The following is a 16343-nucleotide window of genomic DNA, read 5'->3' on the forward strand; positions in this document are numbered from 1 at the left end:
ATCAGCTGTCGCAGCCGCACATTTAAAATAAAGAATTTCGGCCTTTATTTGGTTATATAACAGACTCTATATAATTATTGATATTCAAGGCCGGCTAAAGAGTGAGTGAAAGCGATAATAAATAATAGTTAAAAATCATAAAATGGTAACCCCACTTGGAAGTCAAACCCTCGTCTCCTAAGTGGAAGCCTGTGGACTGCGAGCGCCTCACCACACGCCGGGAGAAAACACGTTTCTGTCAAACTGATGAACATCAGCCGGTCCCAAACTTTAACCTTAACTCTGAATCATCGAGATATGGGCCAGAACAATCTGCAGCTAATCTCTACTCTTCTGCTAAAGCTGAACATGAAAGACGCCACTTTGACTGTACAGACAGAGACACACCCTGAAAGACCCACAGAGAAGAGTGTGCTATAAATAAACCCAGGCTCAGTGTTAATATGGAGGTGTTAGGTGGGGATTGAGGTGGGTGTTAAAGCAAAACAAACAGATATCAGCGACCTGCAACCCGAGCTCTGAGTGACAGGCCGCCGATCACACTGTCACCATCCCCGGCTTAACTTTACCGCTCTCAGCGAGGTTCCAACATCTCTGTCTGACTTTTACCTTAAATATCGCAGTCAGAACACACAACATGGTTATGATTGTTGTTCTCCTTTAAATGTATTTTGTGAATCATAAAAGTCAAGTGAAAGTTGAGCCAACATGCAAGTCATGCCTGAGCAGGGATTGGAACCATCGGGGAACACGTTCATTAGTTTTAGTTGCTACAAGCTTCAGTGTTGGGTTTAAGAAAACATGTGTGTTTGGGGTAATAGCATCAGAGTTTAATAAGCTATTCTTATTTCTGTTAATGATAAGAGACAATAATGATTTGGGGCATCAAAAACACCCTGGCAGCCTCTCAGCCTCTGAGTTAGTTGGTTACCATTCATGTTTCAGTGAAAGCTGAGTCAGTATCTGAACGCTACTCCAACAGAGGTCGATTATCTTGTTAATAATTTTACCTCCTCACTACGTACGACTCTGGATACTGTAGCTCCTGTGAAAACTAAGGCCTCAAATCCGAAGTACCTGACTCCGTGGTATAATTCTCAAACACGTAGCCTAAAGCAGATAACTCGTAAGCTGGAGAGGAAATGGCGTGTCACAAATTTAGAGGATCATCATTTAGCCTGGAGAAATAGTTTGCTGCTTTATAAGAAAGCCCTCCGCAAAGCCAGAACATCTTACTATTCGTCACTGATTGAAGAAAATAAGAACAACCCCAGGTTTCTCTTCAGCACTGTAGCCAGGCTGACAAAAGTCAGAGCTCTACTGAGCCAACAATCCCTTTAACGTTAACTAGTAATGACTTCATGAACTTCTTCACAAATAAAATTTTTATCATTAGAGAAAAATTACCAATAATCATCCCACAGATGTAATATTATCTACAGCTACTTTTAGTACCATCGATGTTAAGTTAGACTCTTTTCTCCAATTGATCTTTCTGAGTTAACTTCAATAATTAATTCCTCCAAACCATCAACGTGTCTTTTAGACCCCATTCCTACAAAACTGCTCAAAGAAGTCCTGCCATTAATTAATTCTTCGATCTTAAATATGATCAACCTATCTCTAATAATCGGCTATGTACCACAGGCCTTCAAGGTGGCTGTAGTTAAACCTTTACTCAAAAAGCCATCTCTAGACCCAGCAGTCTTAGCTAATTATAGGCCAATCTCCAACCTTCCTTTCATATCAAACATCCTTGAAAGAGTAGTTGTCAAACAGCTAACAGATCATCTGCAGAGGAATGGCTTATTTGAAGAGTTTCAGTCAGGTTTCAGAGCTCATCACAGCACAGAAACAGCTTTAGTGAAGGTTACAAATGATCTTCTTATGGCCTCTGACAGTGGACTCATCTCTGTGCTTGTCCTGCTAGACCTCAGTGCTGCGTTCGATACTGTTGACCATAATATCCTATTAGAGCGATTAGAACATGCTGTAGGTATTACAGGTACTGCACTGCAGTGGTTTGTATCATATCTATCTAATAGACTCCAATTTGTTCAAGTAAATGGAGAGTCCTCTTCACACACTAAGGTCAACTATGGTGTTCCACAGGGTTCAGTGCTAGGACCAATTCTATTTACATTATACATGCTTCCCTTAGGCAGCATCATTAGAAGACATAGCATAAATTTTCACTGCTATGCAGATGACACGCAGCTCTGTCCATGAAGCCAGGTAACACACACCAATTAGTTAAACTGCAGGAATGTCTTAAAGACATAAAGACCTGGATGGCCGCTAACTTTCTGCTTCTTAATTCAGATAAAACTGAGGTTATTGTACTCGGCCCTGAGAATCTTAGAAATATGGTATCTAAGCAGATTCTTACTCTGGATGGCATTACCTTGGCCTCCAGTAACACTGTGAGGAACCTTGGAGTCATTTTTGACCAGGACATGTCCTTCAACGCACATATTAAACAAATATGTAAGACTGCTTTCTTCCATTTGCGCAACATCTCTAAAATTAGAAATATCCTGTCTCAGAGTGATGCTGAAAAACTAGTTCATGCATTTATTACTTCCAGGCTGGACTACTGTAATTCTTTATTATCAGGATGTCCTAAAACTCCCTGAAAAGTCTTCAGCTAATCCAAAATGCTGCAGCAAGAGTCCTGACAGGGACTAGAAAGAGAGACATATTTCTCCTGTTTTGGCTTCCTTCATTGGCTTCCTGTTAAATCCAGAATTGAATTCAAAATCCTGCTCCTCACATACAAGGTCTTAAATAATCAGGCCCCATCTTATCTTAATGACCTTGTGGTACCATATCACCCTATTAGAGCACTTCGCTCTCACACTGCAGGCTTACTTGTTGTTCCTAGAGTATTTAAAACTAGAATGGGAGGCAGAGCCTTCAGTTTTCAGGCCCCTCTTCTGTGGAACCAGCTTCCAGTTTGGATTCAGGAGACAGACACTATCTCTACTTTCAAGATTAGGCTTCAAACTTTCCTTTTTGCTAAAGCATATAGTTAGGGCTGGACCAGGTGACCCTGAATCCTCCCTTAGTTATGCTGCAATAGACGAGGCTGCCGGGATTCCCATGATGCATTGAGTTTTTCCTTTCCAGTCACCTTTCTCACTCACTATGTGTTAACAGACCTCTCTGCATCGAATCATATCTGTTATTAATTTCTGTCTCTCTTCCACAGCATGTCTTTATCCTGTTTTCCTTCTTCACCCCAACCGGTCGCAGCAGATGGCCCCGCCCTCCCTGAGCCTGGTTCTGCCGGAGGTTTCTTCCTGTTAAAGGGAGTTTTTCCTTCCCACTGTCGCCAAAGTGCTTGCTCATAGGGGTCATATGATATGATTGTTGGGGTTTTCTCTGTATTTATTATTGTGCGATCTATTGTACAATATAAAGCGCCTTGAGGCGACTTTTGTTGTGATTTGGCGCTATATAAATAAAATTGAATTGAATTGAATTGAAAGCTCTGCATAGTGACAGACGACCCACAGCCAGCATCCATATGTGACCGATTTGGAGCTTCCAAAAAAGAATCACCTGCCAATCAGAGGCAGTACACAGGTGGATAGGTTAGGAACCATCTAAACAGTACAAAACAGTGTTTTTATAGAGTCTAAAGTTGGACAGGACTGACTCGTTCTTGAAGTCTGCCTCAAGTGGACACTAGAAGAACTGCAGCTTTTGTAGTCCCACATTGTAGTGGGACAGCAGATGTGAATTTGTGAGATGTCCACAGGTGTGATGAAACATGAAAACAGTGTAAAAGACAGAGATGAAGAACCGCTGCTTCCATTCTGGGCATTAAGTAAAATAGATTCTTTCTCTTTTTGCAGTGACACGGGGAATAATGTGACTTCTTATCACTGGATTCCCGCCCTCGACCCCGACACCAAACCACAGACTGGTCCAGTTGGAGCTGACAGCTCATGTTCATCTAAGCCTAACTACACATCGCAGACAGAGCGACGTGGAGCTACACCTGACCCCAGCTGCTGACTAATGTTGTTCAGATCTCACCAACACCTTCTTGCTGGTGCATTATTTAACTGCATAACTAGGTCACGAGCTGGCCAACACGCATTGTCTGACATAATAAAAAATCATTGTTCATTCATGTTGCTGAGCCAGCAAGAAGGCTCGCCAAAAACAACACCGGCATCAATTATTTAGACGTCAAAATATTACGTATTTAACAAAAACACAGCAGCCATGTCTATTACTCATGGTCAAACCCCCAGTGTGTGTGTGTGTCTGGCAGTATCTGAGACACATTATTTAAAGCACAGTTACACTAACGGTCGGTGATGACGCTGAACAATGTCACATCGCCGCTGCCTGCTCTCATCTGCAGATAAATCCTGAGCATGCAGGTGAGTGCGGATGCTGCAGGAGACCAAGTTCTTAGATTATAAAGCATAAAAATATCAGAACAGTCAAGACTGAGCACAGATTAAAAGAGAAGGTTAAACACCACCTGTACAAAGAGTGTGCATCATAACCTGTATTTGTGAAGTGTGCACACTCTCAGGTGCCAGATTGGCCGCTGAGTGCGGCTAACATTAGCAGGTTAGCATCCACGTCCCTGTGCTGATTGTAGTCACACATCGCTGCGGTCGAGAGGATGTATATCAGCTGTCACGCTGACTCTTTCCAAGTTTTCCTCACAGAGAGAGAGATGCTGCTGTCTGCTAGATCCCTAACATCTCAGACCTAACTTTCACCCAATCAGAAGGAAGTTGGCCCAAAGGCAGGGCAGCCTTAAAGAGAAAGGATGTAAAATGTTATTTTTCAGACAGAAGACAAACTGAGGGGTTGCATTTAGGTCCAGGATAAGTTCAAAAAGCTAAATCATGCAAAGCTACTCCAAGTAGATCCAAGAATAAAAAATTGCAGCTAAAAACAAGCAGAATAGATCAATACTCATCTAATCTAATAAAGTGCTTCCAGCATTGCCTCACAGGAGGAGCTGTCCTGGCAGGAGGAAGCCGCTGCTGTGACTGGCTCATGGATCTGTTTGCAAACTAAACGTTGCAATAAAGAAATGTCTTTAATACTTTCTCAAAAACAAAGCGTTTCTCTGGCAACATGAAAACCAGCTAAATAAGACTCGTTACAGTTCAAATGAGTTCAATCTCAGTCTAAGTCTGAGCCCTGCCAGTCAAAAGCCCTGGCCTCAGACTGCTCTAAATGATTGACTTCCACAGTTTTTTCTACTCTGAGATCTTTATGATGTCAAAGAGAAATGATGTCATTGATGTGGTCATCTTAGCCAAATTCTTCTAGACAAAAGTCTGGACCTTTTGGAGTAAACCAGATAAAACCAGCATTCAGAAAGGAGCTGTCCAAAGTGTGAGCGCAAACATTTAGTGACTGGCAATACAACTCAAAGTGGGCGGGTCCCGAGTTCGAGGGAGTCAAGGCAAGTGACTGAAGTGACGACCAATGAGAACGAAGGATGCCATTGATTGACATATGAGAGGGTGACGAATACACTAAAGGGTTGCCTGGGCCCCGAATGTCTGCTGGTGATGCATGATGAACGGACTTCCTGTGTGGATGCACGTTTATTATGAGACAACAGTGCTACAGTAAGTGCTCAGCCACGGCCATCCCCAGATTAAACCCCAAAAAGAAGCTTTCTAAAACAGAGATGCTGGAAAAAACAGGGTCATTTTATAATGGTGGTGGTCTGTCCACACAACCAGAGTGGAGCAACGAGCTTGTTAAACTCTGAACAATGGAAACCTCCCAGCTGGAGAGTGTTTGTTTCCTTCTCTGTCTCTCGTAACTGCTGCCAGTTAAATATTTCAGGGGGTTCGTGAAGAGGTTTGGTCACGTCAGGAAACACGTCATAGCTCGCTGACTGTAACTCAGCATCATTCAGTTCACAGTTTACAAACGCCCACATTCAGCTGGGAGGATTTCAGGTGATCTGAGGGGAAATGAGACAATCAGAGTAACAGGTAACAGGAGGAAGACGAGGAACGATGCATCAGCGCGTTACCGTTCCTCTCTTTTCTGCTGAACGTTCGAGTGAATTAAGAAAAAGGGATAAAGGGAATGAGATGTTACAGCGGTGGCAGAGAGGGAAAACAGCCCTCCTGCATCACACAGACAAACACACAAACACACACAAACACACACAAACACACACACCGGAAACAAAGCTTGATGCTAAGGAGTTGTGAAAGCAGCGATGCTCTGACTCCCTCTCTTTCTGTTGTCCCGCCCTCCAAACCAGCCTCCCACTCAAACAGCGTTAGCGTATCCATCTCTGTGAGGACGACCCTAACCTCCAAATGATTCTGCTCCGGATGCTTGGACAGCTCCTCTGAACCTCCAGCCGATGGTGATCGGACCCTCACCAGGACCGGTCCTCACAAACATATACATATATTTACACCACCCCCGTCCCCCTCTCTGGCTCAACAGCAGCCGATTTAGGGGGAAAATATGTTCCTGAGCTTTGTTCTATTTGTGCTGCCCTTTCACATTAGGTCACTGTGTGTATCTGTGTGTGTACATGTGCCGCAGCTCTCGCTGTATTTGCATGTTTCACCTTGCGGCTAAATGTCTACTGCACCACGCAGCGGATACAGAGATCCACTAAAGCTAGAGCAGAGCAGAGGAGATCTGGTACTTGGCTGTTTGTAGGCGTGTTCAGAGCTTTTAAACAAATCAGTGACTCTCACTTTTTCTCACCTGTTTTTTCATGCTTGTGTTATGTTAACACCCTAAGCTACAGCCATCACTACCAACGGTTGTCCCTCCTTGAGCCTGGTTCTATTGGAGATTTCTTCCTGTTAAAAGGGGGGTTTTCCTTCCCACTGTCGCCGAGTGCTGCTCAAAGATCGTCTGATTGTTGAGGTTCTCTCTCTAATACTGCAGGGTCTTTATTTTACAATACAAGGCACCTTGAAAAGACCAATGTTGTGAAGAGAACTGAGCTATGGATTTTTTTAAGGCAACCTTTTTTAAAATGCCTGTGTTTACATGTGCTCGATGTTAAAGTAAATGGTTAACGTTAACAGATCAGGTTAATGTGGAGATCTCGAACTACTTAGACGGTACAAACACACAGTCTCCCTTTTTCTTTCTATGAAAATTATCCTTGAAATGGATGGACTGAGACGAAAACACACACACACACACACACACACACACACACACACACACACACACACACACACACACACACACACACACACACACACACACACAGACACTCAAAGTAAGAGGGTCCCTCAGACAGAATTGGAGGCCTCCGGCAGTGCATTATGGTCCACCATTTTTCTCACTCTGCTGTGCTGTGTGTGTGATGTGTTTGTGCTAAAAGGGTGTATATTAGTGTGCGTGTGTGTGCATCTGTGGTAGTGATGCAAGTTATTCAGACTCTGCATGCCTCTGTGTGTGTGTGTGTGTGTGTGTGTGTGTGTGTGTGTGTGTGTGTCCTGCCTCACTTCATCTATTCATAGGACAAAAACTCGACTGAGCCGCAGACACCGCGTGTCTCTGTGTGTGTTTGTAAGTTCTTTGTAAGACTCTGTGTCACATTTTTCAAACAGTGTAATATTTCCTTTAGGAACAAAACTCATAAAACTAACATTTCTTAGTGTGTGTGTGTGTGTGTGTGTGTGTACTGAGGAAGGAGGAGAGGAAGAAGAGGGAAGAGGAGATGTTTAGTCGTTTCCTCTCTCTTCTCTTTGTATCTAACATGAAATGACAGATTTGTGTCGTGTGTGTTTGCCTGTGTGTGTCTGTGCGTGTGTGTACACACCTGTGCTGACTCGGTTCATCATCACCTCTCCTCTTTAATCATGTTGTGCACCTGTTCTCCTTCTCTCCCCCTCCCTCCCCCTCCCTCTGCCTCTCCATGTCCTTCTATCACCATCATTTCCAGCCTGGAGGAAGGACCCTAAAAAGCGATCCCAGCTCAAGGTAGTTGTGTGTGCACGCCGTGCATAGAAAGATTGTGGAACATCTTAAGTTATTCTTACAGATATTGAGCAGAAATCTTGCTAAAGTTTGGTAGAAGTTGCAGATAAACAGTGTGTGGAAATGAAACTGAAACTTTAATAAAGTGCTTCCTTACACAGTGAGACCTGCACGCTGTTATTTTCCTGTGTTTTTGATGCTCCTGGATCATATTAATGTTGCTCCAGTGCAAACGTCAGTCACACTGTGATGTAATAGCTTTTTAGGAAAAAGTCTTGAAAGTAGTCAAACCTAAACCTGACCTTTAACAGTGAAGAGCTACAGTCAAATGTAATGACTTACACAAACAGGAGTAACATACAGTACACATGCAGTACTGAGCGTACAGTTCATCAGAGTAAAGCTGAAGGACAGCTGAGCTCAAAGTAAAAATCCTAATGAGCCAACAGCGCGGCACCTGTCTGACTTATTTCGATAATTAGAGCATTTGAAAGCTCTGAGCTGTTGTGACTCAACAATAGGGACTCGTGAGCTTCGGCCCTCACTGGGAATCTCCGAGAGTTCCAGGTCAGCTGGGATTTATGTGCCGTCCAAAGTGCTCTTGGACTGCAGCCATGTTTTTATTAAACTGCCTATAACTAATAGCAGTAAAGTCTTCACTGCATGCTAACGTACTGGGAGGACGCTCAGCTTTACTCAGCAGAAATGATGAGACGGCAGCTGCTGGGCCGAGCGTGCTGCCAGCAGCTGAGCCGCCGCAGACGCACTGCACAGATTAGTTGCTGAAAAGTGACATCGAGCCTGCACGGGATAATTAGAAGATGAAAACAACACATGAAAGCAGCACATGAGCCGTGATAAAAACGGTCTGCACATGCTCAGATCAATCATCACGCACGTTATTGACTGGCGGCAGCAGCACTGATCAGAGCTGAATACAAGCTTACAACCTTTTTATTAGCGTTTCATCAAGTAAATTCATGTTTCCTTTGGAAACACTTTAGCACTTTAAGTTTTAATAATCCAATAAATCTGCTGCCTGGTCACGATTATTAATGGTAAATGGTAAATGGCCTGTATTTATATAGCGCTTTCTAGTCCCTAAGGACCCCAAAGCGCTTTACATATCCAGACATCCACCCATTCACGCACACATTCACACACTGGTGATGGCAAGCTACATAGTAGCCACAGCCACCCTGAGGCGCACTGACAGAGGCGAGGCTGCCGAACACTGGCGCCACCGGGCCCTCTGACCACCACCAGTAGGCAATGGGTGAAGTGTCTTGCCCAAGGACACAACGACCGAGACTGTCCAAGCTGGGGCTCGAACCGGCAACCTTCCGATTACAAGGCGAACTCCCAACTCTTGAGCCACGATCGCCCATTAGCCTGAAAGTGTCATGTCAGTGCTTCTGCTTTTTTCTGTGTAACTTATAATGGAATACTTTTAAGTAACTGTGAATATTTCTTCTAATAATCGTTTCACGTGACTCAGGATGTTACGCCAGGATCGGGTTTGAGGGCTTTTAAAAATCATTTTCAGGTTTTTGTGCAGCGCTCTCTGCCTTAATACAGCTTAACCTGAAAGACGGGAAAAGGTAAAGTTTTACACAAAGTACAGAGTTTTCACTTCATAAGGAGAAAGAAAGAATAACTCCGATTTTTGTGTGTGGCTTTGTCTATTTAACTTTAATCAGCACAGGTGTTTTAAGTGACTGTTGTTATTATATTACTTGGTGTCATATTTGCAGTAACACATTTTTCCCAGTAGGAGGGGTCTGAGCCATAGACTGTAAATAAAAGATGACCACTGCTTCCTGAAGTCCCGGTTTGATGCACTATCTGAGCAGTTCTTGCTGTTTGCCTCTTGATGTTTTAAAAAAATCATTTCAGTATGATAAATATTTTGGGGTGGCTCAGAACGAAGAGCCGGAGGATGCTGTGCGTGTGCAACTTGTACATCGCACTGTAAATCATTCCCTGCTTTACGCTCCTTTCTGACCCTAATCAGGGACCATGACATACAAGATAAATATCGCGATGTGTTGAATAAATCTTTAAACCATAAACATGAGTAAAGTGTTCACTGAGGTCACAGATCAACTTTTACTCAGCAAGACTTCATTTTGCACAGAAGTCGCCCCCTGATGGACATTAGAAAACTGCAAATTTACAGACTTGGCACCAGTGAAACAGTTACTGTAAGACACAACCATCCTTTCCATGAGCACTGGTTAAATAACAGCTGAAGCCTGTTATAGCACAGACGGGTCAAATTCAACTGAATCAGTGTCCTTCGGATAAAATAACAATGAAATGCATGAAAAAGAAAATTAGTTAAATATATGTTGTTGTGCATTTACTTAAGTATGTAACTCTGGCTTTTTAAGATGAGCTCCAAGTGGTGCACGGCGGTGCACCTGTAAGGGTTAATGAACTGACCTGAACACACAGACCAGCCGACAGACAGCCAGTTGTTAGAAGGTAACCTCAGGGGGGAACAGCAGCTGACTCATCCTCACACCTGAGCTTCTTACGTCATACACAGGTGGGTGTGTGTGTGTGTGTGTGTGTGTGTGTGTGTGTGTGTGTGTGTGTGTTGTGTGTGTGTGTGTGTGTGTGTGTGTGTGTTTGTTTGTGTGTGTGTGTATCTTTGTGTGTGAACCAGAAAACCTCAGTTAGCTCAGCACAGAGTCAGTTCTCCTCCTTACCTCCTCCCTCTCCTCCTCTTCTTCCTCAGAACCCTCAGTCTGCTCCTCCTCTCCCTCCCCGTCCTCTTCCTCCTCTGGGAACTCTACGTCCGACTCTCCGGGGGCGATGGGGACGCTGATGGTCAGGTTGGGATTCGTCATGTAGCTGTCATCCTCCGGCACCACGTACTTCTCCACGTGACGCCCTGGGATGAAGAAAAAGACGGATGGATGAACTAATGGAGATATTTTTATCCCTACCTTTCTGCAGGATTTGTTTTATTTGATGTTTTATGAAAGTTGATTTCTAAACAGTTTAGAAAATCCGAACTCAAGGCCGTAGATGGTCAGACAGCGGGGCCACGTAACAGTCTAAGACAGGGGTGAGCAATCTCAGTCCACGAGGGCCGGTGTGCCTGCAGGTTTTAGATCTCACCTTGGTCAACACACCTGAATCACATGATTAGTTTGTTCCCAGGCCTCTGGAGAACTTCAGGACATGTTGAGGAGCTAATTTAGCCATTTAAATCAGCTGTGTTGGTTTGAGGACACATCTAAAACCTGCAGGGACACCGGCCCTCGGGGACTGGGATTGCCCACCCCTGGTCTAAGACTTAATACGTTTTCATTACAATAAAATGAACTTCATGTCTACATATTAGAGGGTCTGCTTCCGAGTTACCAGGTGGAGAAGCTTTTCTGGCAGAAAGTTTCTTTTCTTGAATGCTTTAATGTTGCTGTTCATTTAAGTTTAGGCAACAAATCAGGATGGATTGGTTTAAATCAGCGGTACCGGTACTGGTTTTATTTTGTTGGATTTATCCGCCACACCTTAAAGGCCGGTCTGTGAAAATATTGTCGAGCATAAACTGGTCCATGGCGCAAACAAGGTTGGGGACCGCTGCTTTAAATAAATCAAGTTAAGTCTTAAATACATGTCAAAGATGGAACTGCATGAAAGAAATCAGGAGACTGGCACCAATGGAAGCTTAATGTACAAAAAATCACATCATATTTTATCAGATAAGACTTCAGCATAGGGACTGAGACCATATTCACATCAGGAAAGTCCTTCCTGAGGTCAGAGGTCATTTTTTCAGAGACGTCTGTACAATCAGACTTCTGCTCCTCTGACAGACTGATTTCTTTGGGAGGGAACTAAACTACTTCATGGAAACTTCTCTTTAGTTCATTAAAAACGTTGAGTTTTGCCATCAGACCTGGAAGTTTCATGTTTTTTTGTTTAATTTTAAGAGACACACCTGTCAATAAAACTTGACGGTGACCATGATCTTTGATGAAAATCTTATTTAAATAGATAGATTTAGCAGCTCAATCTCATTTGTTAATTATGTACAAAGACTTTTTGAAAAGACATCTGTTGTTTAACTGCTTGACACGGCTGATTGCTGTTTATGTGTGACTGCTTCTTGGCTGAGGGCAGTAACGTCCTGGAAACAAAGCTGGTCGGCTTTGAGTGGCTCTCAGCCAAGAAGATGCTTGGCACACAACCTTCAAACGGCAAATTAATGTGTTTATATCTTTCATGGATCGGCAGCTTATAAATACCAGATATTTGTACTGTTTAATCTCAGATGTCACAGCGCCTTACATGCATTAAACTGAGAAACAGCCGCGGCTGTGTGACAGCAGTCCAAGGCTGGTTATTGAAAGGAGGAAATTAGCCAGATGAAGAGGTCATTGTGAGTTATAACAAAGGTAACATGAGAGGACGAGTACATCCGATCTGTGTTAGTGTGCGACAGAAATAATCTGTGAGGTATGTCACCTATGACAGCACCGTTGGCCTCCGTGTGGATGGTACTGAGGCGTTTCAGCTTCATCATGGCTTTGGCCTCCTTTCGCTTCTGACGACGACGCTTCAGGTTCCCATTAAAGAAATCCACCACCTGCACCACAGACAGCATGAAAGAAAACACAGCGTGAGACAAAGAACGAGCTCTGTGGTAGTTGACAAAGTGACGCACAGATGGGTACCTGTCTGCGGCACCACGCCAGGCCTCGGGTGATCCTGTGAATAGCGATATGCAGGTTGTTCATCTCCCCGTCGTCGTCTGGAGCCGAGAGGTTGTCAGAGCTGAAACTGCTAAGGAGCAGAGCCAGGAAGAGGTTCAACAGCTGGAGACACAGAGAAAGACAACGAGGGAGAGACGCTCAGTTTAGAAATTCAGTTTGTAAGACAAGATTCAAACGTGCGTCAGGACTCTCGCCTCTCGTTCTCTGTGACGTCACGGTTTGCTGAACTGAACTGTGGATACGTTGTGAGCGTTGAGAAAAAGTTCAACTTTTCAGGCTTTTCGTTTCAAATTTGATCTTCATTAGTTAGTGCTGATAGATATTTGCTGACTTCACCAGTTAGCACCGAAACACCGGGGCTTCTCCCCAGAGGCTAAATCTGCGTCCTCGCTCTCGTCTGCACTGACCTCTAAAGCTAACAAAGACAGAGCATGGCACAAATCCAGCTGAGTCTCAGGGGAAACTCATTAATATTTCAGGTACTTGGACATAAATAAGTTTTAATCCATTTTTACATTTTATCCTCTGGAGACCACGAATGTGTGAAGATCTTCAAGGTCGTTAGTACGCCGTTAACTCTCCCTGTCATCCAGATGTTCCCACTTGCTTCCTTTCTCTCTTGTCCTTTACTCTTTAGTTAACCCATTAAACACACACCCACTCACACACATATACAGCCTGTGTGGTATCACAGTGTCCAGGGAAGGCTGATTGCTCAGTGTGTGCTGAATAATGCCTGAGGCTCTTAGTAACTGATCACCAAGGCGGAGTGCTGCTCTTAGCCAGATTGCTTCTCTTTAACCACAACTCTGTGTGTGTGTGTGTGTGTGTGTGTGTGTGTGTGTGTGTGTGTGTGTGTGTGTGTGTGTGTGTGTGTGTGTGTGTGTGTGTGTGTGTGTGTGTGTGTGTCTGTGTTAGGTGACAGGTCAGGTAGCTCAGGTAGCAGCTTCCTGCATCTTTCTTCTGATTACAGCCAGCAGAGCTCACAGCAGCAGACAGGCAGGTTTGTTTCGAGCTCAGAGGCACTTCGGCAGGCCTCGCTATTCTTCTAACATAAATGACACCATAAGCACCACAACACCACGGGTCTGTCTAACAACACAGCCTACCAGATCTTTAGATCACTGGAGGAGTGCAAAGTGTGAAGCTGGAAAAGTTGGAAAGAATTTATCTTCAGATGTAAGATGAGGACTCGCTGCTGCTTTGTGTTGATAAAGAGCCTGATGAGGTGGTTTAGATCATGACGGTCCTGGAAGCCCGCCCTCTTGGAGTTTTTTTGGGTGCATCCAACTGGGAGGGGACCCCGGAGTACTCTCCATAGAGATGACATATCTTGTCAAGCGTGGGATTCTCCAGAAATAACTGGAAAACATCGTTGGGTTGGGAACGATGACCCAACTTCAGACAAATGAAGGAAAAATGAATTAAATGTATTTTAATTGCTGGTTTTAAAATGCTGGTTTATAAGACCATCTGAGCAAAATTTCTCTAATAACAAAAGGTTATTGTCATAGTTAGCCAAAGACATGGTGGAGAAGTTCTTGCAGATAGAACCAATTTGTCTTTTAACATGATGTTGAGTCATAGATCTAACGCCAAAATCCAACCCTAACCAAAGAATCGAGAATGAAACCAAAAATGAAGAGCAAAAAATCAAAGGTTTTAAAATCTAGCCTGCATCCTAAACTCTAAACGAGAATCCCTGTATGTCAAACAACGATGCTGAGTGTGGGCATGGGCCCTGTGTCCTCAGGTCATCCTGGTCCAGTCCAGCATAATAATTATCTCACCGTCCATTTCTGCCTCTGCCCATCTATCAAACATTCACACATCTCATTCACACGTATTGATGAATCAAACCAGCAGCGCACACACCCCGCAGGCTGGACGTCCCTCAGCTGGTTGCCCGTTACGTAACGACTCGACTGGATCCAGCAGCTTTCCAGTTTCTGGTTGTGTAAGAGGAAACCGGGCCAGTGGGTCAATATCTGACACCAGGAAGCAAAACTCTGACATGTGTGTGCGCGCATGCATTACTCGTGTTGTGAGGACATGATGTAGCTCATGCAGTCATGCTGTCAGGACTTCAATCCCAAATAACGAATCCCTGTTTATTTATATTTATTTATTTGTCTGTTTTTTTTTCTTGAGGAAGTTTTCAGTCTGCTTTGTGCAGGTTTGTCAACTCTTCAATTAATTTATTTAAGGGGCTGAATTATGTGACTAAACTGCAACCCTTTTATTTTTATTCTACTTTAAACTGAAGCTTTTAATTACCTAAGTTATAGACAGAGTGTGTGTGTGTGTGTGTGTTTGCATTGATCCCAGCTGGTGGTGTGTGTGCTGTTGTTTATAGTACTGATCAGTGTTCTGCTGTTACTATCCCAGTTTCACCAGCCCAGGTCGCTGGAATTTGATTGGCTGTGCCCTTGACTCAAACACCAATAGATCAATGCAGCTGATTGGTTAACATGGCAACATACCTTGACAGGTCAACCAGTGACCTTGCTGCTTTCCAACAGTCGATAGGGGATTGCTGACAGAAGTCTGTTTTATCAGTTTATTCATTTAAGCCTGTTCATACGTCAAAATACGCTTAACCTTAATTATGTTTACTTCTAGTTTTGGCCACCTGGGGGCAGTAATATTGCCTTCAAAAGTAAGGAAACAACCTCCTACACCTACTGCCACACCCAGAAGTTTAGAGTAACACCCCCGTCCTTTTCCAGATACGTTTGTCTCAACAGTATATATCTGCTCTTGGTCTCTACCAACATCTAAGATAAATTCCCGGCTCTTTAGCTCGTGAATACTCCACTGTATGGTTCACCAGCTGCCCACTAACTGTCTCTGTCAGCTGTTTGCAGCCAAGTAATTTAATATTGATTGATTCAGCTATAATTGCTTTTTTGATTGATAAGATTTAATAAATTATCAGGAATAGTAAACAAAGAAAATTCAAGGTATCAGTGGCACTGATAAGGCAAGAGCAGCTCTCCATCAGTCAAGATTTGGACCAGAAGCTGATATCGAGCACGCCACAGAGTTATGAATAAAAACTGTATCACACAGACTCTAACATCTGGAAATCCTGTGCTCGGTGCTCAGTTTTCTATTTTGAATTTAAAAAGTTCCTAAAACAAAACACAAGCCTCACATGAAACTTTTAACCTGCATAAATAAAACATGATTCAGGCTAGAGACCATAAATGTGGAGTCATGTTGACTTAATCTAATGTGACAGGTGTCCGCTTGGTTCCAGCAGGACAGTCAAACTGGACTAAAGCCCTGCTGCTGTGAGAGGGAAAACCCTCCGTGAAACAGCTGCATGTATCATGATGAGGATGAAACGTGTGAGGTGGATACAGTGAAAGAGGGAGAAGGTTTATAAGTGTGTCCGTGCATCAGCCGTGGATGTGTTTATGCTTGGTGACAGCGTGAGCCATCTGTGTGGGGGAGCGCGTGTCAATTTCTGGACCACCTGATCCCCCCAAATTCACCTCGTTTAACTCGTTAAATGGATCGTACCAATTAGCCCGGGGATTGGGCCAACCATCCACGCACGCACACACACACACACACACACAGAAAGTCAAAGGCACAGCTGAGTCACTGGTCGAGCACACGGACAACAGAAAGAATTTGTTATTT

General features: G+C 43.7%; 1 protein-coding gene across 1 annotated transcript in view; it reads right to left on the reverse strand.

The window, feature by feature from the left end:
* LOC116323494 (sodium channel protein type 4 subunit alpha-like) overlaps window positions 1-16343 on the reverse strand; it is a 245376-nt gene that overhangs the window by 47694 nt on the left and 181339 nt on the right. Inside the window, exons 20-22 of the mRNA XM_039617215.1 lie at window positions 12654-12794; window positions 12445-12565; window positions 10677-10861 (exon numbers count right to left, since the gene is read on the reverse strand). Of these exons, the coding sequence (XP_039473149.1) occupies window positions 10677-10861; window positions 12445-12565; window positions 12654-12794 (447 nt within the window). The remainder of the gene's footprint in view (window positions 1-10676; window positions 10862-12444; window positions 12566-12653; window positions 12795-16343) is intronic.

Source organism: Oreochromis aureus, linkage group 9 (assembly GCF_013358895.1).
Source record: "Oreochromis aureus strain Israel breed Guangdong linkage group 9, ZZ_aureus, whole genome shotgun sequence".
NCBI classification, from domain to species: Eukaryota; Metazoa; Chordata; class Actinopteri; order Cichliformes; family Cichlidae; genus Oreochromis; species Oreochromis aureus.